General features: G+C 32.1%; 1 protein-coding gene and 2 long non-coding RNA genes across 7 annotated transcripts in view; 2 read left to right on the top strand and 1 right to left on the bottom strand.

Annotated features, from left to right (window-relative positions):
- Window positions 1–917: 917 nt before the first annotated feature.
- LOC134231951 (synaptotagmin-14-like) overlaps window positions 918–25,697 on the bottom strand; it is a 38,277-nt gene continuing 13,497 nt past the window's right edge. For 4 of the 5 annotated variants that reach the window (XM_062713905.1, XM_062713906.1, XM_062713904.1 and 1 more), the window contains 7 exons: window positions 23,917–24,205; window positions 22,511–22,793; window positions 22,041–22,198; window positions 21,523–21,712; window positions 19,271–19,309; window positions 3,328–3,540; window positions 918–2,938 (listed from right to left, as the gene is read on the bottom strand). In XM_062713905.1, the coding sequence (XP_062569889.1) occupies window positions 2,838–2,938; window positions 3,328–3,540; window positions 19,271–19,309; window positions 21,523–21,712; window positions 22,041–22,198; window positions 22,511–22,793; window positions 23,917–24,205 (1,273 nt within the window). In that variant the 3' untranslated portion in view covers window positions 918–2,837. The remainder of the gene's footprint in view (window positions 2,939–3,327; window positions 3,541–19,270; window positions 19,310–21,522; window positions 21,713–22,040; window positions 22,199–22,510; window positions 22,794–23,916; window positions 24,206–25,697) is intronic. The other variant, XM_062713903.1, reaches the window with a different exon arrangement.
- Window positions 7,528–18,018, top strand: LOC134231961 (uncharacterized). Its single transcript, XR_009984663.1, has 3 exons — window positions 7,528–7,572; window positions 9,966–10,034; window positions 17,634–18,018. It is a non-coding gene; the product is annotated as an uncharacterized LOC134231961 (long non-coding RNA).
- On the top strand, window positions 11,790–14,170 carry LOC134231945 (uncharacterized). The gene is made up of 3 exons (XR_009984661.1): window positions 11,790–12,315; window positions 12,716–12,801; window positions 13,033–14,170. It is a non-coding gene; the product is annotated as an uncharacterized LOC134231945 (long non-coding RNA).

Raw genomic sequence — 25,697 nt, forward strand, 5'->3', positions numbered from 1 at the left:
AAATAGGGGGGAGGGGGTTGATACATTTGCATATAAATAAAAAATTTAAAAAAAACAACTATGTATCACAGCAGGTGCACTTCACTTTTTTTTAAAAATATTATTATTGTTTCTTTAAAAAAAATATGCATTCTTAATTAAAACTGGATCCATGTTTTCTCGGGTGATCAAGTTTTTTTTCTGTCCATCTGCTGTAGTCTTTTTCAAAAGTCGTCACAATCAAAGGGATATAACTCTATATTGCATTTTCAACTTGGAAATGTTGTCATTTACCCATTGAAGAATTTTCAATTTCTCAGACATTAACTATTTCACACAGTGAAAAAAGACTGCTTTACCTAAGAGGGTTGCATGGAAAACTAATTTGTTCAAAATATAATAAAAAGAAACTTCAGTTTTGTAACTGCAGGACTACGGAATTAAAAAAAAAATTTCTCTCAAGATTTTTTTTCTTCAATATTCACTTGAAAATCAAAACCATATTCAAAAAAAGTCCTTGAAGATATATACTTCCAATTTATCTGCTCCTAAAGCTTAAATACTTTAACCTAATATATGCCAACAACAAATGCAAACGCTTAAGGGACATACGTCAAGTACATGCATTATCTAAGTCCTCCCAACTTCACCAAGGTGAACCATTTATTCCAGCCTCATATATGCAGTTTACAATATTTTCAAATTTTATACATATACCTGTTAAGAAACAGGAAAGAAAAAAACTGCAATAGACCAAACAGGGAACAGTAAACACTGAACCCAGCCCAGCCTATAGTCATTAGTCCAGTGCTCAACTGAGTTTTTGGTCATTCTGCAATCAAACCTCACTAACTAACACAAAACAGATTAGATGCTTCTGTTTAAATTAAAATTACATTACACAAACTATTTTGATTAAAATACATATAACAAAACAATTGCTTTTTCAAACTTTATTGAATATTCCATTTAATATTGTTATCAGTTCTGCATGAACAATTTATGAATGAAATATTATTTACTGCAAACCCTAGGAATGACAATACCCTGGTACAAATGTGCACAGTATTATTAACTGAATAATCAGCACCTTTCACATACAATATCTGTGCTGTCAATTTTCAATTTTACCACTCAAATTGATCAAAGATACTGAAGTTAATATTTGAAATCTTTTTGTAAATGTAAAAAATTGTTCTAATTATATAATAGGAATGAAATTTGACATTTCTGAAAATAAGTGGTACTTTCACCTTAACCAACTATTCTAAGATTTAAGTAACAACTGTGAACAACCCTGCCACAAAAAAGATATATTCACAACCAAAATTAAAAACAATATTTGCACTATATAATTACCTGTAACAAAAAATAATACATTTTTTATAACTAACAAAGATATAACAGATAATATAAGGAATGTATAAATAAACGTATCTATAAAGAATGCGTAACATAATTGGTAATACAATGTATATTATTATGCAAAACTTGGAACAACGGAATGGTGTGATCAAATATGCAAAATATGGGACATTTTTCTAATGAAAATTTAAAATATGAATCTGAATATTTTTACGATTCTTTCGAAACAAAAATCAAGCAAAATATTTCTAGCCTTTTACCCTCTAAAAATATTCAGAAAAAATACTAATTTTTAAGGGTCAGATAAATGTACAATTCTCCATTCCTAATAAAGGGAGATTACACAAATATTATGCCAATGTAGTACTATATCTCTCAAAGACGAACTCATCTGAAACTTATCAATAATACTTGAAGATTAATTCAATTAATAAAAAAGATTCTAAACACAGTTTCTAACAGTTTTTTTTTTGTTAATATCTTTTTTTAAAAAAGTAAATTAACAAATTAAAAAGAAAACAACAACAAAAAAGGGCCTCTGCAAAGAAAGAAAACAGCAAGAATAAAGGAAAATAATATAACAAAACGATTAATGGAGGTAAAGAGAATTTGGATTTCAGGATTTACATTGTATACATACATGTATCACATACAACCAGTGAAATAACAAACAAACAGACAAAGTCAAAACTTTTAGTACAACAATAACTTGTCTTAAAAATAAACAAAATACATAACTTCATCATAACAAGTATTTTTTAGACAACTTAAAACATCATCAACCCCTAAGATGAAATTAAGTTATGGTAGGTAGATATATCATTATGATTCTTAAAATACAAATTGGACCAAACATCATGATTAAGCATGCTAGAGTATTAGGAAAGGGGACATTGTTAAGTACAGAAATATACGAAGATATACAACAATTGTCATCAATACACTGTAGCCGAGATAATACTGCTGACTTGAAAACAAGAAGGAAATTCTAATGAAAGTGGACACCAATTAATGTGAAGATGAAATTACAATTAAAAATATTAATTTTAAAAAAATGTAAGATGGGTAAAGATAGAAATGTAAAATAAAAAATACAATATGAACACATATTTCTTTACCTCTGAGATTCTTTGGTCTTTTCTGAAGGATTATCATTTTATTTTTCACAGCAAAAAAGAATTTACCATAAAGTAAATATTAGCATAATAGAATATTTTTTAAGTAATATCATACAGAGCTTTCTTTCAATGTAAGTACATCATCTTATCAACTAAAAATATTCTAACTAAAACTGAACATGATTAGTAGTCAACCATAACCATACATCATAAATTTAACAAGTACAAGTAGGTGAGCACAAAAAATGGATGCAGTTAGATGTCTTCATCCAGTTTATTTCTCCAATCTGACGCAGACCAATGTTTCTGTTCCCCTAAGTCCTGGGACTCCAAAAGTATGTGCTACTGACAGAACTTAGTGCCCCTAAGTCCTGATTAAGACTCCAGAAGTATATGCCAGCGACATACCTGGTCCCCCTTGGATTCTCTCATGTCTGTCCAGTGAGACTGTTCCTCCTCCCCACTACTGTTTAGACCTGAAAATTGTAAAGGACAACTTATAGAATCTAATTATAATATATACCCGGTATCCCCCTTTCCATGCTTATCTTTTTAACCAATACATGAATACTTCCTCCATTAAATTGATTTTCAGACTCACATTTCAATGAAATACTTGTATCTTATGTTATTTTCATTCCATGTACTTTTTGCCAATTCAAACAATTTTGCTCTATTTCAAATTCACCCATCCACAGTTCTGTTCAAGAAATTATACCGTGTTCTTCAAATTTGCCCCATTTTAAATTCACCCACCTGTAATTTAGGGCATAAAGGGTGCAAATAAAATGGAGGCAAAAATTAATCTTAACTGTGTTTAAGAGGTCAAAAAAATATACATCTGTATAAATATTTGAAATCATACCCAAAGCAAACCATCCAATCATGTCCTTTTTCTTCATGCTACGCTTGTTATACACAGACACCATCAGCGTGACCTCCGCCAACTGAAACAACGCCACCTGGAACATGAAGGCTTCCTTAAATAGCGGGTTTGGCTGACCACGTCGAACGGACGTCTTACTCCGGGCCACTTCCTGTCCAGTGGGGGACATCAAGGTCAATTTCACGTATGTATCTGAAAAAGTCCATTTGCGTAAATTTAAAGTTAAATTTTGATAGGGACAAAAAAAAAAACATCAACATGAACACTATAGAAATGAATTTAAATGTTTCAACATGTAAAACTTCCACATTGTAAATATAATTTACAAAGTCACATGGATACCGTAGTGATTTCTCCTTAAAAATTGGTATTTTATTTTTAGCAAGATGTAATCACTGGATGAAAAGTCTAGTTTCCGCAAAACTGAAACTATGCGGAAACCTTGCTGAAACTTGGCGTTGAAGTTTCCTGTATGGTTTCCGCAATGCGGAAACTATATAATAGTTTCAGCAAGTTTCAGTAAGGTTTCCGTATACTGAAACCATTAGGATTGTTTCCTAATAGTTTCCGCAAAACGGAAACCAATGTAAAATTTAATGAAACGTCAATTTAACGATACGTTTTAGTTTCAGTAGGTTTCAGTTTCCGGAAACTATTAATTTCGATTCCATATGGTTTCCGCATGCTGAAACCATACTGAAACTTTTTCTATTTTTTTTTTTTTCAAAAGGGTAGAAAAATCAACTCATATGCAAATGATCTTTTTACTATTGATTTCGATTCCATATGGTTTCCGCATGCTGAAACCAAACTGAAACTTTTTCTCTATAATTTTTTTTCAAAAGGGTAGAAAAATCAACTCATATCATCCTTATATTAATTTACACATTTAAAAAAAATGGTTTTATTTTTAAATATCTCATAGTTCATATTCAGATTTTGAGATGTGCCTGCTCTGTGTAAACTTACACACACCGATATTGATATCAATGATAAGCATATTATACAAGATCCTTGCTTCATATTAAATGTATAAAAATTGTTTATTTCATATTGTGTCGGAATTCAAAAATATTATTTTTAAGCAAAATCGATTCCTCTCACAAGGATTTTCTACATTACCCAACTCAATACTCCCTCTCGAGAATTGATTATTTTGAAAACAGACATCATTTTCACAAAACTACGATTACGTTTAATGCAAAGTTGTTTAAAAAGAAAATTAGTGTGTCTTCATGGTGCATGAAATACAGATAATTACGAGAGTGAACATAATCTGAGATAGAAAGGTTTGCATTTATATTCTTTATACATGTTTCTATATATATATATATATATTCCTTAATGGATATCATTTCAATAATTTCTATTTGTTAACAATACATATTGACTAGGAAGCCTTTTTTACTATTCATATATATATAGTTCAATAGATACATGTACTAGTTATTTTTATAATAACATTGATTTAGTATCTACATATATGTATTTTAATTTCCGTCTTCGTGAAAACATTTTATTCGTAAGCCGCGGTTTTACAGCATTAAAAATATTACAAGAAAACATGTCCTGAAAATTTGATGTCATGGTTCCCGGGATTTGCAGCATTTTATGTCAATCTAATTAAAATTAAATCTTCCATTTGTTCCCCAAATGTTTATTTACACGAGGAGCTCTTATATGTAAAAAGTCTGCTTTTGTGAAACAATACCCTGGGAGCGAATGGAAAATCTCAAAATTTTAATTAGATTGTATATTATGTGTAGGCTTTTTTTTTTTTTTTAATTTTGTTTTATTTCATATATCTTGCTTTCGTGATGTTAATTAATGCAATATCACTGAAAACGCGGTATAGTTTTTAGTAATATGTTCAATTATATTCGTATTGAGATGTATAATGTGCTAAATATGTGATTTAGAACTTTTTTTTTAATAAATTTAAAGTAGTCTGTAAGTTGATCAAATTTTCAATTCTTTACGTTGAACCCCACTCGCGGGCACCTGTCCTCACGTGCCACAGGTGGGGAGACACGTGTCGCGAAGACACCTGCTACCGTGTTGGTGTATTTTTTGTATATTCTATATGGATTGAGAGGTTTTTCTACCTTAGAGGAACAATGGACTGTAACCAGGCTTAATATATACACGCAGTACATGGTATACACAACTAGCCTTTTCTAATGACACCAAGGTTTCTGAACATTCAAAATTAAAAATAAATCACACTATATAAAACTTACCTAAAATCAAACATGTCATATGTATAATGTGTTATGTAAAATATTTCATAGAATGTTTCATATTTAGCATAAGAAGTTTTTATTTTTTGTGTTGGTGATTAAAAGAAAATAGACAAACCTCTTAAATATTTATCTATCAATCTAATATAATAAAATTAATCTATTGGTAAGGAGAATATTTGCTATAGCTAGTTCAATAGACTATTTCAAAAATTTCAATATTATTTTACAATTTCTCCACAAAAAAAATCGGCGATCACAAAAAGAAATCGACAATTAATGGTATTCCTTGTTTGCCACCATTGTAAACTTCAAATATTGAAAATATTTAGAGGTCAATGAAACGCAACCTAATGAAAACTAAGTCTATTTTATTTCATAACTTTTTTCTATAGGTTATTTCTATGTACATTATATCAAAACAACATTTTATTTCTAATTTAGAGTCCAAAACAGAAAAGTGTGAGATTATTACAATAATAAGGAAAAGATAAGTCAATCAATAGCAAAACAATTATTAAAAGCAATTAATAATCCTGTTTTATAAAGGAATAAAGAAGAATTTACATATGACATGTGTAAAGGACTATGACCACTTCTATTACATGAAATCATTTATATAAATTTGCCTGCAAAATTAAGAGTTTCCGTATCTTCTGTATTGAGTGACCAATATTTTTTTTTGGTTCATCATCTAAAGCTGAGAAGTATGGAGATTTACTATTAATAAACTGATTTTTTTTGGGGGGGGGGGGGGGACATGTTTGACGATCATATTTTTTTTCATATGACAATGTTATAAAAACAAAATGAATTTTACATCTACATAATCGATCTTCAGGAGAAATATTGGTAAATCTCCCCACTTCAATTTGTAAGCTGTGACAGGAAATTCCTAGATAACAAATAGACTTGTACATTCATGTTGATATTTTTCTGAGTAGAAAATTTTCAACAATTGATGAATAATTCTTATAACCCCAATTTTGCTTTTGAGTTGCACATATGTGGTTAATATGCCATCAGCATAACTTTGTTGACTTGTATACCATTTTCTTTTTTCTTTTCTTTTCTTTTTTTTTTTTTACACAATAATCGAAGTACATGTGTACATGTGACTTTAAATCATTCTATTTGAAAACATTAGGACAGTCGGCTCGTCCGTTTCAACAATTACCATAATCATGTAATAAAGGTCTAAAATTCGCTTTTTATCCCCTTCGATTCCATGATCAATTTTATTTTATCATTCAAAACTGTTCATTCTGTTGCCATATATATACAAGGACATTTGCATTTAAAACGTAAAAAAAAAAAAAAAAATTGCCAAAAGAGAAATGCGAAAAACTAAACTGAATTTTCTGTAAAGAATTTGAATCACTAGGTGGCGTATCGCGGCAGAATGCTTCTCTCTCATTGGTTAGATTTTCAGAGAAGAAAGAAGGACAAAATGGCGAAGAAAACACCAAGAATTTGCTCAAGAAAAACAACAGAGATGAGAAGATCTTTTGAATCTACACTGAAGAAAGGCACCCCAAACGGCAGATTAGATACAGGTAGTTATTTGTTACAGTTCAGAGCACCTTTATTTTTGTTTTTATCGTCTGAAATCGTAAGAATAATGTTGACCTAAAATGGCGCGTTCCAAAAATTCAAAATGACCATTGTACAATTGTAATTATTGTGAAAAAGCGCCTTGTAAATCATTCTCAGCTTAGGTTGTTATACATATAATTAACTGCTGTTTAAACGCATGCATGTATTTTGCACCATTGTATTTATCTTTCATGTTTTTCGTATGAATATTAGAATATGCTATTGTATTTTCTGCATCGTCCCGATCATGTAAAATTTACACAACGTGTTGTAGTATTCCTGAATTTTAAATGTAGGTTGGTTTTAGAGGATAATATCGTTATGTACTTGTATCCGGTGTTAACTTTTTCATTTGGAAAATCGAACGCTTATGTTTTTTTCAGAAAAGGTGAGCTTTATTGTCATTATAGCTGCTGGATGTGTTCAATGTTATTCTCAGAAGTAGTTTCTTGAATTGTACATTTATTTTTTGCTGAATTAAGGTCTTCCGTCTTCAGCGGAAGACCTTCTTGTTATTCTTAGGTTTCTTTTCCACTATTTTTATTATTATTGTTTTTTTTTCTTACCGATTTTGTGCACGCGATTTCTCGGAAACGGCTGACTCGATTTTTATGAAACTTTCAGGACTGATAGAACATCAAACAAACCTGATATAATTTTTTTTGTTTTGATGACGTCACTTCCGGTTTTGAGATTTTTGCGATTTAGTGATTTTTAGAGGGTCACTTTGTCCGGCAGTTTTCTCAAAAAGCACTCAACATAGAAGCATGAAATTTTCAGCGATGATAGAGCAACGTGTGCTGATGTGACACATACCACTCTTTTTCTCCGGAAGTGCTGCACGACGGCGCTCGCAATGGCCCGAAAAAAGTCCTATCGCGAATTTCAAAATTTTTGACACCTTTTCTAAAATATCTTTTTACCTGCAAATATTTTGTTAAAACATATAGAACAAAAGAAGTGTAGATTATCAAGATCTTTCAAATGATATCTCGAAAAAAGGGCTGGCCCCTAAAATGAACGGCCTAGAGGGGCCGAAAGATTTTCCTTTATATCTCAAAAAGTATTGAGAATTTGTAATACATCCAAGAAGCAAAGTTGTTTCAAATATCAAGCTCTATCTATTGGAGTTGTCAAAATACGTCCGACGTCGTCACTTCCGGCCAAACCGGAAGTAGTCGGAAAACGCGTTTTTTTGCCGTTCTTGACAAGTTTTGGGTTACATATGTCTCTGGGAGCATAAAAAGTAATTTTTTCGTCCGTCGTTGTCACTTCCGGTCAAACCGGAAGTAGCAAAAAATGGCTTATTTTGAAGGTTTTGATGCAAAATTAAAATTATAAAGTTACAGGAGACTACTTAGCTCACTGCTTCCTTTTGTTCCGGCACTTCCGGTCAAAACCGGACGGAAGACCTACTCGTTGCTTTGCAACGAGCTTTGCTCTAGTTGTTTTTATTATTGATGGAAGACTGTGCTGCACAGCTGGGGAAGGGGTTCAATATATTTTTAACATACATGCAATCTAGAATCGTACATAAGCATCTTTTCTTACAAGGCATAATTATGATGAATTAAACTTAAAATGATATTTATTTTAAATTAAATTTTAATTTCATGTTGACACATATGCATGTTTTGATCTATATGAAATAGATAAGACTATTTAAGCAACTTAAAACTTGATTTAGTGTGCATGGTTTAATTCTTCATTAGAAATACTTTTGTACCTTGGGCTTCAAATATTCAATATGGTGCTGCACCATGCAGTTTCTAAATATCAGAAATCACTTTTAAATCATATTAACCATAAACATGATTCTCTTGATATCAACAGAACAGCTATTGTTTACCTGTATATAAATTCTGCATTATGATAGACTGGAGCTTGATGAAATGAGCAATTGGCCATTATCAATTTCTTAGGTTGCATGCATTGATATTATATAGTCATATACTAGTATTTGTTTGTTGCTCGTAGAAATTATGATATCCGTTTAGAGAACTTTTTATTCATGTGGATACATCACCAACACAGTCTCTGCTCTCATCCGAGGGAGTGGTCTCTATGTACTACATTGGATTCAGACCCGTGATGTAAGAATCAGCACCTACTTCCCGACTTGAGGCATGTCGCTCTAACCACTGGGCCACACTGTGTGACCCATTATGAAAATTTGACATAATACTTTTACGTCTATATGACTTCTAAATTTTATTGACTTGATAAAATGACTGATACACAAATAAGATTTTTGTAATCTCTCTGTTTATAGCTGTTTACTATTTGCCATATTTCTATCACTAATTAATTTTCAACAATGGCCACTAAAGAGTCAAAGTTCTGTCTTATTATATAAATAGTTATCTGCCTTTGATGCAAAATGGAATAAATAAAATAAAGTATTCAATGGATTATAATTTTGAATCAAAGAAGGCCTACATATCTTAAACAAACATAATTTAGATGTAGTCTTGCTTTTATGAAAAATTGTTACTTTTTTAATTTTTCTCACTCTCAGATATAATTGCTTTTCAAGATTTTTTAAATTGTGGTTGTGATACGACTACCACTTAGAATTAGACCAGAGTGTGTCCATTTTAAAATGATACAATTTTCTATCATTTTTTTTCTTTGTCATGTGTCTATTAGAATTTTAACTGAATGTCAGGTGCAAGGAAATGGATATGCAAGTGGTTTTGGGGACTTTTCTTAGCTCATGCTAAAAACAAAAACAGTTATTAATGTACGGTACTGTACTAACTTGATCTATTTTAATTTCAGATATCTACTGAACAAATCATCTGAAAACTAAGGCTAATAGGAGAGGATGAAGAATACTTCTGTTAAAAGGTATGTTTTAACAGCGAGTAAGAACTTAATATAATTTATGTAGCTCTATTTTAGGAAATTAAGGAGTAAAGCATAAAGTTAATGTTTTTATTTTCTATTTTTTTCTTAATCTCACTGTGTAATGTTAAGCTCTCTATTTAGTATTTATTATCATGATCATAGTGTGTTGTGGGGTTGGGGGGGGGGGAGGGGGTTAACAAGTAAGCTGCTTTCCTCTACTTTTTAAGTTTTATATAATATAGTTATATGTTTCCATGAAATTAACAGATGTTAACATTTTCTTAGAAAGTCTTATTTTGCGAGCTACCTACTAAAATTGTATGATTTATTTAAGATAAGTATTATCAACATTTTCAGCTTCTCTGCAACCGCTCAACCAATTTCAACCAATTTTGGTGAAGGGGAACAAAATTTATAAATTTTATCCCCCCCCCCTCCCCCCACGGGCCTGAGGGGTGGGGCCAAAACCACTAAAATTCATACAATCTTTGAAAATCCCCTTCTTCTTTTCCCCTCCTGAACATCAAGCAGTCAAACTGTTGGTATGATTGTAATCGGCATTGAGTCCTCTACCATAATTATGAAATTCATGACCCCAGGGTCAGGGATTCTAGTATTAGGGTGGGTCCCATACCGAAAAAAGTTATAACTAAGTTATAACTAAAGTATAACTTAGTTATACCTAGCCTGTGAGGTACAAAAAAGTTATAACTAAAATGTAACTTTTTTGGACTTTGTCATTTTCATGTATAACTAAAATGTAACTTTTTGGACTTAGCCATTTTCATGTGTAACTAAAACATAACTTTTCTGGACTTCGTCATTTTCATGTATAACTAAAATGTAACTTTTTGGACTTAGCCATTTTCATGTATAACTAAAACATAACTTTTCTGGACTTTGTCATTTTCATGTATAACTAAAACATAACTTTTCTGAACTTAGCCATTTTCAAGCATTACCAGTATAAATTTACAAGTTTTGGGGGTTATTTAATGGATACTACTTGACACCAACTTTTTTTTTTTTCAAAAATAACATATAAACTAAGTGTTAATTTGAATGAATTTTGATCGTGTTCAAAATTTTTTTTTTTTTTTCAAACACTGCAGCAGAAAACTTTGTCAATTCCTGAACAATAATATTGTTTACTACCAGTGATCGACTTCTCATTCATAATACCGGTAAATATGCTGTCCACAGCCATGTCAAGTTCAACAGAAGGGATGTGAAATAAAATCTTGTGAATTACATCTATAAATGAAACTCTCTCTCTCTCTCTCTCTCTCTCTCTCTCTCTCTCTCTGTGGTGTTTGAGGGTGTGTACACAGTACATGTCATGAGTGTGTAATAAATATTATTGTCTATTTAAATTGATATTTGTCATGTAAGTTTCATCTGAAGTTGAGAATAATTAATTTTTCTCTCTCTCCTTCTCTCTCTCTCTTAGAAAATACGTATTTATTGAGACCCTGATAAGACATAATATTTGTCTTGTAAATTATAATAATGCACTTACATCTGAAGTTGGGAATGAATATATTTCATAATTCTGGGGAAATATAAATGTACTGCAAGAGATATAAACAGTATGAAATGTAATCTCATGAAGTCTTCGTGTGCAAAACTGTGTAAATTTCCCTATTGTTTTCTGTGAGACAGGTGTTTGTACTAGGTGACCTTTGTGGCCAACACATCGTAAATATTTCAGCTTGGGTATTACACAATCTCTGAATGGTTCAATTCTACACAGGTTGTTTGAAATCTGAAGAAAATCAGTCGTAATATCGGTGGCTAAAAAGATAAACAGCAGCATAGAGTATGTGCATGTTCATGTTGAACAGATATTACGATGTTGTGAATAAAGACTGCCAGTTATATTAAGATTTAAGCAGATGACTAGTACATGTAGATTTTATTGTTTGCATAATTAAATAACCCAGTTATAATAGTTATTTTCACAAATAAACAAATATTAAATTCAAAATGGCGGCAAATATGGCGGCCGCCGGCCTCCGATGTCCGTTTTGTTGATACTAAGATAAATTCAAAATTTTAACACCAACTGGTATTTATATTTTTAATTTAAGGTTGAAATTACACAATTAGGTTTATTTGCATTTAAAATAAATTAAATAATGATTTATTTTTTTTTTTTTCGATCACGTGACGTTTTTGAGTTCTATGATTGGTCAATAACAGAGCGCGGATTTTTCCATGGACGATTTGAATGTTTGGATGTTGAAAGTGTTGATAGAAAAAAAGGAGATAAAACCAGTTGGTAAGGCGATATTTATGCTAACATTTTATTGATTTTGGTAAAGTATACTTAGTACCTCTGGAATAACATTCCAAAAAGAAGAAATATTGGGAATGAACACAATTCTAGGCGTGTGAATCTTAGATTTCTTGTTTGTTTTGATTGGTATGTCGAATGACAAAGACTGAAGTAAACAAATTGAAAGTATTTGAAACGCATAATATTTTTCAGCATTTAGTATATTAATCAAATATGTTCTTTGTCATATTTATTCCCACAATTGTTTATAGATTCCCTGATCTGTTAAAATATTGTGAAGCCTTATACGCATCAGCATGCTCATAACATGATCTAGCTGCAATGTTAATTAATGCAATGAAATGAATAATTTAACATTAATTTTCTTTTTTTTTTTATAAAGCAGAATATTGGTACATGATGTTTCCATGAGCTGAATCTGTCCTGACCTGGAGTACATGAAATTCTTCACAATATTACTTGTTTAAGGTAAAGTAAATTTTTTTTCATTTCAAAATTCAATAAATCTTTCAATCTAAAACTGATTCCTGTAAGTATAGATCTTAAATTAGTCTTGTATTTTCCATGTTTTGGATGAATTAATGAATTTGAATTAATTGATATGGAAGAGTGTTTTCAATTTAATATGCAAATGAGTGCTGGAAAAATACTATCTAAATATCTATAATCTAAATTTTGAACCTTTACAATTTTTTGCAGAATTGAAGAAAAGGTTAAAATTGCAAGCATATTTCAACGAAAACTTAGCCGACTACCAGTCACACTGCCCACCAGCCAAGACGTCTGACCAGCTAAAATGAGGGACGCAGTCCACCAGCCAAGTCCCTCGGCCAGCTCGGCTGACCCAGTGCGGCCTGTCAAGGGATGACCAAGTCCATCAACTAGCTCGGCTGACTACCAGTGCAGCCTGTCAAGTCCTTCAACTAACTTTGCCTATTACCAGTGCGGCCTGTCATTGAACAACCAAGTCCATCAACTAGATTGGCTTACTACCAGAGCGGCTTTTCAAGGGATGGTCAAGTCCGTCAACTAACTTAACCTACTACCAGTGCCGCATGTCAAGAGATGGCCAAGTTCGTCAACTAGCTCGGCTTACTACCAGTACGGCCTGTCAATATAGGGACGGTTAAGACCGTTGACTAACTTGGCCTTCTACCAGTGCGGCTTGTCAAGGGACGTTTAAGTCCGTCAACTAACTTGACCAACTACAGATGCGACCTGTCAAGGGATGGCCAAGTCCTTCAACTAACTTGGCCTACTACCAGTGAGGCCTGTCAAACGATGGCTAAGTCTGTCAGCTAACTTGGTCTACTACCAGTGCGGCCTGTCAAACGATGGCCAAGTCCTTCAACTAACTTGGTCTACTACCAGTGCGGCCTGTCAAACGATGGCTAAGTCTGTCAGCTAACTCAGCCAACTTTCAGTGCAGCCTATTTTCAAATAATAAAGATAAACAACTGTACACCTGCAAGGATACCTGTGCAAGGAGGGTGGTATGCAGCTAGAAACTGTGACTGAAATCACTGTTTATAGAACCTTTCTTTTTTTTTTTGAAATACAGCTGGATCAAAAATAAATAGGGTGTTAATATTTAAAAATTAATGATGTCTGTTTATACAATTAGCAAGAGTAGAATGCAGTTTGCTAGGTAATTTTACAAAGACCCTAATTGCTATATGCTAAAAATTTATTCTTTAAAACAACCAGAGAAATTTCAATCTGTTGTAGATGACATGATGTAAAATAAGGTACACTTGAATTTTTAAAACAATTGCATGTGCATTCATTTAGTTGTATTTGACAATAAACCAAGCTATCTTTATGGTGTTTGTTAGGTAAAATTGTTATTGCCTTTAATATGTTTTAAATAATCTTTTTGTATAAATTTCAAAATTTTTTTTTTTTAAATTTTAATGAGTAGCTTTTTAAAAGCTTATAACTGAGTAAATCCACAACAGGTTAACATACAGTGTATAATTTCACTGGAACTTTTACGAAAGTTTTTATTAATAGGTATAACTTTTTATAGTTATAACTTTTTGCAGTTATAACTTTTTTTAGGTATAACTTTTCTATAACTTTTTCATAACTTTCTTGGGGTATAACTTTTTTGTAACTTTTTCATAACTTTATAATAGGTATAACTTTTTTTAGTTATAACTTTTCCTGGGTATAACTTTTTCCGGGTATAACTTTTTTGTAACTTTTTCATAACTTTTTTCGGGTATAACTTTTTTGTAACTTTTCCACTGTTTATTTGGGTATAACTAAAGTATAACTTTGTAACTATTTTATAACTTTTTGTGTAACTTTTAATAAGTATAACTTTTTGTAGTTATAACTTTTTTATAACTTTTATGTACTTGCTGTATTTATGTTCAATAAAAGGTGAAAAGTTATGAAAAAGTTATAACTTTTTTGTAACTAAGTTATAACTAAATTATACCTCACTTAAAACATGCCATTCCAAACTCCGATAACTTAGTTATAACTTTTTTGTAACTTTTTTTAGTTACAAAAGTTATAACTAAGTTATAACTTTTTTCGGTATGGGGTCTTATAGCTCTTTGGAATTAATCAAACCATTAAAGATGAAATAAAACCTATGAAAACATTCAGTAAATTTTGAAATGTGTGGCCCCAGGGTTAATGGTTCCTGTGGGGTGGGGTACACAACTGGTGGTTATAAAATGGAATTGCATTATATCTTTATTACTCTGATCTACCTTTGGGTATTAAGTAACCAAAGTAAGCATGTTAACTAAGTGTATAATTATGATAAACAAAGGTGCGTCTTTCAAAATTGTGAATTTCATGGCTTTTTGTTTAAATTACGAACAAAATTCAATTGAGTGGAAGTTGTTAGGCCTAGAAAAAAAATATATATTTGTTTCCCCTTTCAGGCTGAAAAAATATAGGTAGATAGGTAGGTAATTATTTTTTTTTGAAACATTTTTTTTTTGCTTCTTGAATCAAAAAGTGTATAGAAGTAACATTAATGACAAAAGAAATGGTGTTTTCAAGCATTTCTGTGACTTAAAAAAAAGAAAGGTAACTCAAACTTCTTTCTGTCTTGAACATGTTGAAAAGCTTGCAAAGTTGGAGACTATAATTCCCCGGATGAAATCTTGCACTTCATGGGACAAAAGCATTAAAAAAAAATTTAGGGTCGGCACTATATATTAGGGTCGGTCGGGAACAAACATATTTTTTTTTCTAGGCTTTACATGATACTCAGGTGACCTATAAGGTCTGTGGGCCTCTAGTTGTTATTCAAATATCATGAATCATGGTCTTAGGGTCTAGGTTAGGGGTAAAAAAAATATTTTGATGAACAAGTAAAATGAAGAAAAAAATCCTTAATTTACTCTAAAAATCTTATCAGAAACAAATCCATACATACATATTCAGTACATTTAAATACATTCAAGTTTGTTTATTTCATTATCCCTTGTCAAGTGTTTAAAGTAGGTCTATACTCGCACTACGTCATTTACGAATAGTAAAACCGGAACCGCGCTTCCTTTTTCCGAGATGAGATTTTTTAACTATATTGGTTTGACTTTTACTTAGCGTTTTAAATATCCGGTAACGATTTTGCTCGAAGTCAGTCGCGTCAACAAACACATATTCTACAGTTTAAGGATAAATTAATTAAAAAGAGAAGGCTGGAAACAACTTTCGGTTGACAGAAATAATTAGGTAATAAAACGATATTTCTGTGAATGATGCATGTTTTATATGCCGCGCCGAAAACACGGACCATATACATGCTACATCAGAACATTATCAAACTATCGAGGCGACTATTGTCGGCGGCCAAGTTGAAGCTGATAGTGATAATTCGGAAGAAAAGTAATGACTACGATTAGACTTAGACAATTTATGGATTTTACTAATCAAACATTACAAAATTTACTTTGAATAATAATTATTGCATAAAACACATACCCCTCCCCCAACCTGCTTACCCACGAATCCCAATGCAAAATTATCTTTTGAATAAGTATTTGACAAAAGTTGATTCACTTGCAGCACAATTCGTTACTTTCTATAGCAAAATCATCCAGTTTCTGAGAATCAATGAATTACTTTCATTTTCATCGTCTCCAATTTAGAGACAAGTGTGTTTTATTTATTTATTTTTTTTTTGAGTAAAATAAGATAAATTTTAGGGACATTTGGTTTTGGGTGTGTATAATTATTGTTTTAAATTATGTACAACCTTGTTAATACAAGTATACACTCAAACATAAACAGTATTACAGAAATATGTGGCAATATATTACTTCTGGAAGAAAGAAAATAGGGGGGTCCCTTTAGTGTAGAGCTCATACCACGAAAAGTAATGCGTCAACATATAATTTTTTTAAGCTTATTATTTTTCTTAAATATAATTTAATAAAAATAATGCAAATTTACGAAGTTGGAGTCCATAATTTTTTTTTAAATGACCGAGATTTTCCTGTGAAGCATATTTTCTCACATTTAATTTTGATACAATAGCCTAACAAAGTGCATCTTTTTTATAATAATTCATGCAAAACAATGATATTCTATTGTTTACTAACATGTTTCTACTCTATTTTGGGTATTAAAGTTGAATATTTAGACTTAAATTAATTTATATACAACAAAATCTAGGATAGGTAAATTTTCACTATTTTACATTTCGGGGTATATACTGAACACATAGGCTATAGCTGAAAAGTGAACATGTTGACATATAATTTTTCTTGTGTCTATCCATTGCTGGGATGTATGTCTATCTTATAAAAGCAGATTTTTAAAGATTGAGCCCATTTAGTGCCGAGTATAGAACTACCTTAAAAGAGGCAACTTTAATAAACTAATGAGATTTTACACTTGATAAATTTTTAGATTTTATTTTAAATCATTCTGATCAAAAATGCTGAAAATCTGAAATTAATCAAACAAAGGCTTGTGCTAGAACAGTTTTAGGAACTTTCAGTTTGTCAATCTTATTAAAATTAAATGTTAGATCTGTGCACATATTGGCTAAAATCTAATGGCATCCTGTAGAGTGTCACGTCAGACGTTAAATTCTATTAACCAATCAAGTACTCGAATGCAAAAATTATTGTATTTAATTTATTGGAATGAATAGTCTAGAGTCTGAGTTGTTCTGTATTTGACATTTGACGTGACCTTCTATGGATGCTGTTACATGTTGTGTAGCGAGTATGCAAGAGGATCTAACATGTTGTTTTATTTAGATTGTGATTTTGTTAAACTATATTTTTATATATTTTCAATAGGCTGAAGTAACTGACGAACAGGTCAATCCAACTTGAACTTGAAGTGCAAGTGGGTCTTCAAAAATGTGGACCACTCAAGGACTTTTCTGTTGGTTGATGATGGACTACAAACTGAATATTTAACAAAGAAATCCACTTTGGTGCTTATTGGCTACTAATGATGTGAACTTGTGCATTTATTATACCAAGTACTTTTACATTTCCTTGATGATACTAGACTTGCATATACCGAATTCAAGTTTAGTTGATTGATTGCAGTTCTAAGTTCCTCTCGCAAGATTATATCTCTCATGTATGAGACATCATTAAATGCAGACATTTTCTCTGTCCTCCTGTTGTGACATGAGAGCTCGGACTTAGTTGTAAAAATATTTATGATGCAAGAGAAAATAAATGGCCAAGCCAATGTATGTGATTGTTGATAATTACATTAAATATTCTTTGATAACTAGTGTGAATGTGTTGTTTTTTTCCAATTGAGAATTTAGGGGAAAAATGAGTTTTGGTTGAAAAGCTGGGCTAAATTGTATAATTTATAGTACAGTTTCTGTTGCGGAAACCTATGGTACACCATATGTATTTCAACCGTATACGCAAACTGAAACCTTGTGTAAACCTCAAGTTTCAGCAAGTTTCAGTTGCGGAAACCTATGGTACACCATAAGTATTCCAACCGTATACGCATACTGAAACCTTGCGTAAACCTCAAGTTTCAGCAAGTTTCAGTTGCGGAAACCTATGGTACACCATATGTATTTCAACCATATATGCATACTGAAACCTTGCGTATACCTCAAGTTTCAGCAAGTTTCAGTTGCGGAAACTATTTGGATTCGTGGACACCTTTGGTTTCCGCACTGCGGAAACTTGATGAAACTTGAAGTTTCTGCACTGAAACTTTGCGGAAACTATTAGTAACCTTAAGTTTCCGCAGAGTTTCAATAGAGTTTCAGCCATGCGGAAACTGTATTTTTCATCCAGTGAATTTTAGTGATTTTAAAATGATCATTAAAAAAGTTATTGTAAATGAAACACAATTAATTTTTAGCGATACCTAATTTTGGCAACCTCAGCACCCTCACTAAGATGCCAAAATTAAATCCTTCCTAAAAATTCAACTTATACAAATATACATGTACCTTATTGATTCTAAGAATGAAATTCTTGTGAGAAAACAATTATCTGAATATATTTTTCATGAGGTACGATGTACAATTGACCATTTTCCTTGTTTGTAAACCAGATACATCTAAAAGCAAAAATATGAAGATATGAAAAGCATCAGTGGAAATAATGCCCCAGCTGATTCTTTAGATATTGAACATGAGAAAGGGTTCTTCTAAGATAAGGAACATGGGTGTTTATAAGCCTAAAATCCCCATCTACAGGTTTCTAAACTGCATGCAATCCATGTACTGTCAGTCTGATGATGAGCCATCAGTGGATATATAAACTGAAGGAAAATTATAGTTGATCTTTGTATGGCAGAGAGTGATGAAAAGCAATATGACTATTGGTGCAGAGTTGTTCCCCTTTATACAACTGAATGCAAGTAACATTTTCCCTATAAAAGCCTTCTCTTCCTTTACATGCATATCTAATTTATACATCATAGACTTATTTCTAAACTCTAAATATTGATATTTAAATCAAGGCACCTAGCTTTTTTACATTCTGAGCTGAAGATTTTAGCAGCACTGCAAATAATATTAAAATAATTTTTCACTCACTATTTGAATAAAACAATTCTAATATGCTTATAAAATTGCTAAAAAAAAATTAATGGGTCAAGTTTACTGGATAGCTATCAATGTTAAGCAATTTTTAAAATCATTTTTCTGAGCACATTATTTCCATTTCCATTTCCATGAAAAATATCATCATTGTATGAAACATGATTACCGCAGTAAATTTTTTACCTTCAAGTAAATTGCAAATCTTTTTTACCTACCGTAATTTTCGGGTTATAGGTCGATACTTTTTTTTCTCAGAACCGCTGGGGTCGCCCAATATACGAATTCGACCTTTCTAAGGCTCAAGTTTACGAAAAATGCCCCAAAATCAATAAAATTTACGTAAATTTCAGAGCAAATCTGTGCCACTTTTATAACTTTTTTCATTATTTTACGCAGAAAAATTAATGCCTAGGTAAACAATAAAATATTTATTCTATAGCTTTCTTACAAAATAAATTCCATTAAATGTCCGTTGATGACAAAGGAAAAAACTGTGCTTCATCAAGTTAATAATTCCTCAACGTGTTATCCATTGGCCATCATGCGGTAGCCATCTTGTGAAGTTAGGAAGTCGCTATCGTTTACTAAAAGTAAAACCGCAACCGTATCAAAATTCAAAATACGGAAAATTTTTCAAGATCACAAGTGTAGTGTTTTACCATTAATTAGTAGATTGATAAATTGAAATAGTATTAATTTTTTTATTGTAAAAGTCTTATATTTATTTTAATGTAAAATGAGTGAAATAAATTGTTGCCAGTCAATTCCTAAAAATCGTTTTGAAAGATAGTTTGAAGTTTTACAAGCAATTATGGAAATATACATGCGGATGATAAAAAATTAATTTTATTGATATGGAGTTTTACAAGCAAAGAATTAGTAATAAATGCAGGTTACAGAAATATGATTTAAGAAAGAAATGTAATTTTAACTGATATTATAAGGTTTATTAAAAGCTTCTCCGTACACAAGAAGTACACTGAATTACCGCTATACAAAGATTGGCTTCTAACAAATTTTAATTGTCTGACAGATAAAAGGATTTACACTGTGTACACGCAAAGGTTTCAACACCTGTGTTGGTTTAATACCCGCAGGGCATGATTAGCAAATCCACGTGCCGTTATAGGGTATTAGTGTTACGCATCATTGAACAAACAAAGCCATGAAATTCATAATGACTGTCAAATTGTGGATGTACCGGTACTCTCAATTAAATTTATAAATTAAACTTACAGCGTGGTAATATTATTTCAATTCTTTACTGTTGCTTTATATATACATTCAATGGTCGTTTGCGGGTTTTAGCAAATCCCTGAAGAACAAAAATGAAAATGGCGGACATCGAAGCAATTGTCGTCCACCGGTAAATAACTAACTGAATAAACTATATTAGGAATGTGTCCAAGTTGTTCTGAAATCAGAATTATTTTTCTTTGATCTCGGGTATTTCAATGAATTATAGCTTAAAATAAGAAACGTATTTATGTGTTATTTTTGCCTCTGGTTTAACAACAGTATGAAACTACGGAGGCATTGAACAGGCAAATTGGAGAAAAAAAAGTAGTAACAGAATTCAAAAAAGTTTTAACTACATTTTTTTAAAAACTTTATTTAAGGCCAAAAAAAATTAATTTCTTGGTTCTCAGGCCCTCCCTCATCTCTTCCAAGGGTGCCTCATTGACCCTTTTTATTGCTAAATCAATAAAATAAAAAAAATAAATCACCTCCCTCATCATTTTTTGGGGTTTTGTACAATGTAAAAAGCTGCCTCATCATGTTTTGGGGGCAATAAAAAAGAAAAAAAAATGCCTCCCTCCCTCATCATATTTATTGAAAAAAGGCCTGAGAACCAAGTAATTAACTTTGCATGGCCTAAATGCTGTACTCATTAAAATACCTGTTTTATTTTCTTGATACATTCATGTCACGGAATTGACCGGTAATAATAGAGGTTTACCTGTTCTGATACGTTGTATCTGCATAAGAATCTTTAGAAAACGGGAAACAAAGCCTCGTCCTATATAGTAAGTTCGTCCTATCTTAGGATTTTTCAAAAATTAAGGCTGAAAATGAGCCTTTCGACCTATATACCCCATCGACCTATAACCCAAAAATTACGGTATATATTATTAAGACAGGTGTAAGACAAGTAAGGAAGAGAACTATCTCACCTGGTGGTCGAGTCATGGCCATATTCTTGAAGTTACTTCCCTTGATGACCTCCACCTGTAGTCGTCCTGTTGTCCCATTATAAGACAGACCCAGTAAGAGCTCGGGCATTCCTCCATGCTGCATGGACTGAGTGGACGAAGCGCTGTCACTGCGAGATAGACTTGAGACGTCAAATCTCGAGTCTCCTGCCTGTAGAAATACAAATCAATGTCAGAGCAAAAGATATCTCAAGATATCTGTCTTTTCCAATACAAAACAACAGTCTAGAGATGTATAAGCTTAAATCTCCTAGCCAATTTGTACAAATATTTTATAAACAACAATGAACTTGATGTGTTCAATCTCCTGTAACAAACTATAAAGACTAGATGATGTTTAAGCTCTAGAGCTTGATGCCATAAAACACTGTTTACAGAGAAAAAAGTCTTTACAGATCTTTTAACTTTTCTTACATTTTACTTTTACTTATCCATAAGTTTTGTAATTTTAGAAGGAAGGTAGAAGAAATCAGACATACACTAAGGTTACTTCTGGGCTCCAGAATGATCCAATGTGTAGAAGTTACGTCAAGGTTCAGTGAAGCGAATCCAATAATTGTCTCTCCAATCATGCGTTCTCTACGCATCCTCTCCATTCCATATAAACGGATTCGCATTCCCATTTCATAAACTTCCTCTAAAAAAAGTTATCATTACTGCCTTATTTTCTCTATTTTCTATTTGATGTGAATAAATGATGTTAATCATTTGTTGAGTTCATGACTAAAGGCCAATATATGATGATAGAGTTGTAAATAAATAAATTGAAATTGAATTTCATTAAAAATGACTCTTTTTAGGTTAAATTTAATTTCATCTGCAATTAAAAAATCAATATGCGCTTTTCCAAAGCAAAAATATGTATGTTATGAAATAAAATTTTTAAAATATTCCACAATTTCCAAAATATTTAAAAGTAAGCCAGTTAATTATATTGTCTATTCCATACCCTGTGGAATTTTGTTGAAGACAAAGTTCTCATTGAAGACGGGGTTTTCGCCTGTTTTGACCTTGGTTTTGTAGCGCTGTTTCTTGGTGGGGAGTAGCATGATCCTGACCTGTGTACTGCTGGCCCCGCCCCTCTCCTTACTGGGAATATCCTGAGCCTGGTGGATCGTGATGGCCATCTTGGCCTTATTGGGGTCGTACTTGAAGGTCATCTCCAGGCTCCCACATTTAGAGATCAGCGAGGGTTCCTCTCTGTCCATGTCACTCACATCAAACAGATGCTCCTGTGTAAGTATTTTATAAATGTAGTCTTCATGTACCTTGTATGCAGTTATATCAACCCAATACTCTACATTTATAATGAAATAGATCATTACCCAGAAACTCTGCACAGTATTCCAAAATATCAAATTACTTATCCTCAAGGATATGGTGAAGAAAACAATAATTATAGTTATCTTTTATAAATAACAAATGACAGAAGTAGTTTTCTTCTCGATTTGTATTATAAATGAAATTCACATCTATTATTTTATTTAATAAATTGTTATACATGACAAGAATTTAATATTACCCGGTACAAGATTAATAAATCAAGCTTTTTTTGGTAAACAACAAGCATATTAATTTTTACTTTTCATATCAATCTATCTGTAAAAATATACTCTAAATCAAATTCTGTATTTAAGCAAAATATGTTTGCAAGATTCATGAGCATTTGCAGCTTGTCACAAACCAATTCTTCAACTTATCATTTACCGGTATGTGCCATGTAGGGCTGGCTATTGACTAAAGATTTCGTATTGCGATATACTGAGATATTTTTAACAGTATTGCGATAAATATTGCAATATTTTTTACATTATTAAAATGGCATTTTCTCTTTATATTAACTTTAATTTACATGCAGAATCTACATAGCTATGATAAACTAGCAAAATAAAAAAAAATCTTGTCGGTTTTATTAAATTTATGCTATGAAATACCCCTATAAAACAGTCCCTGTCTTATTGTTTGGCTTAACTACAACATTCCTAACATTTGCTCTTACATTCTAAGATAAAATTCCTTACTCAAAGAATTTTGCTGGTATATCGATATTACAAAAATGTATTGCGATACGATATTTTTTTGTCATTGTATTGCAATACATGTATACCGAAATACAGATATTTTTGCCCAGCCCTAATGCCATGTTTCACAAAAAAAGCAAGTCACCCACATGGCACAGTGGTACAGAATTTTGTTTAGAGTCACAATATAAAGTTTGAATCCCACTGTGGGAGGCATGTGGAGACAAGTCATTCAGATAATACCCTATAAACCAACTTAACACATTTTAATTTGATTGAAACATTTTCAAAATGACATTAAACAAACAAATAACAAAACAGAACCCTTCCTTACATCATCCTCTGCCCCCGGTAACAAGCTCTCGCTGCGTACAGACAACCCCTCCTCTGTGGACGACATCTTCTCCTCCTGGTCGTACGCCCTGTTCTCAAACACCAGCTGCTGCTGTGACCCTGTGTTAGAGGGGGTAAGGGACTCCTGGGACCCCCTCACCTCACCCTGAGCTACGTCTGGCCTGACCCTCTCAGGACTCACTGTACCCCCATCTTCCTCACCACTGGACAAAACCCCGGGGCTGGGGGTCTCCTTTTCTTTGATCAATGAAGCCTGACTCTCAAAAGTTCTACCTGGGAAAATGAAACATATTATAATTGTATAGACATAAATTAATATCATTAATACCTGATAGTTAGGTATACAATGTATGATATTAGAAATGAAATTCTAAATATCCATATGCCTAGGATACAAATACAGTTGGTCATAATTATGTTATCAAATCTTGTGAAGCTTGATCATTGGGATGCATTGAAGATTTGATTACAGGTACTGTGAGCACTGAGCTCACTAAATGATACCCCCACCTCCCATATGATTATAATGGTGAAGTCCAAGTTTTGTTCTGGAAGGCCCGGAATAATTACCGCGTAAGTGTCATATCAAAAAGTAAAATAGGATGTCCACAATGATATCATGTAATAAAGAATCTGTGAAAGTAGTATTTAGTTTCATTCAATGGTATAGGAGGAATTGCGGATAAGAGATGGGTGCCCTTCACTATTATAGAAAAGAATGGTAGCGTTCATGCTATACAATGGGAAACCCAAAAGATGTTTCTGATCAAAAAGTAAAATACATGTAGGAGGTGCACAATGGCACTATGTAACAAAGGTTCTGTGAAAGTCTAATTAAATATATGATGGATGGGTACCCCAAAGGATAACAGATGAGCAGACATACATCGTACAGATGGACGGATATACTCATCTCTTTATACCCTCCCATTTTTCAAGCGGGGGTATAATAAATTTGTGGGCTCATGATAACTGTTAGTTTTATCTGTAGATTACCGAATATTTGTGTATAATTTCAGTGAAAAGTAATTTAAGTGATATGACAAATAATGCCAAAATTACATTTTTCGGGGAGTCTTTTAAAATTTTGTTATGAGATGAGGAAGATAAAATCTACAAAACAAAAACAAAGAGCAAGAGCCACTTAGGGCATATTTTGGCTCTGAGAATTTCTGAAAAAAAGTCAAAACTACATGACATTATGTATTTATTACTTGGACCCTTTGGTGACAATTAACTATTGAACATGACATAATTTTTACCCTAGTCAATGCATCATGACATCATAAAATGCATCATTTTTCCCATATCCTGTAATTTCCTTTGAAAAATGGCCTAAAATTGAAGTTTTTTTTTCAATATATCATATAAAGCACAACCTCTGATCCAAAATATGCAATTACATAATGAAATATCTGTTTCAGAAGATAAGACATTTTGTTACTGGAAATTAAAGCACTAAGTTTCTCTTTTATTTTTATACCCCCCTGTTGAAAAGCAGGAGGGTATATAGTAATCGGTATGTCCCTCCGTCCGTCCGTCTATTACCCTTTGGGGGTACCCATCTCTTATCCCCAACTCCTCTCATACCACTGAATGAAATTTGATGAAACTTTGAGAAATTCAGAGTCTTTATTACATATTGCCATTGTGCACCTCCTATTTTACTTTTTAATCCAACACATATTCATATGGGAGGCAGGGTATAATTTAGTGAGCTCATTTCTCACAGTACCTCTAGTAGTATATGAAATGGGAAAG

This window comes from Saccostrea cucullata, unplaced genomic scaffold (genome assembly GCF_032062105.1).
Source record: "Saccostrea cucullata isolate Sc308-1 unplaced genomic scaffold, CSIRO_AGI_Scuc_v1 ctg323, whole genome shotgun sequence".
Taxonomy (NCBI): Eukaryota; Metazoa; Mollusca; class Bivalvia; order Ostreida; family Ostreidae; genus Saccostrea; species Saccostrea cuccullata.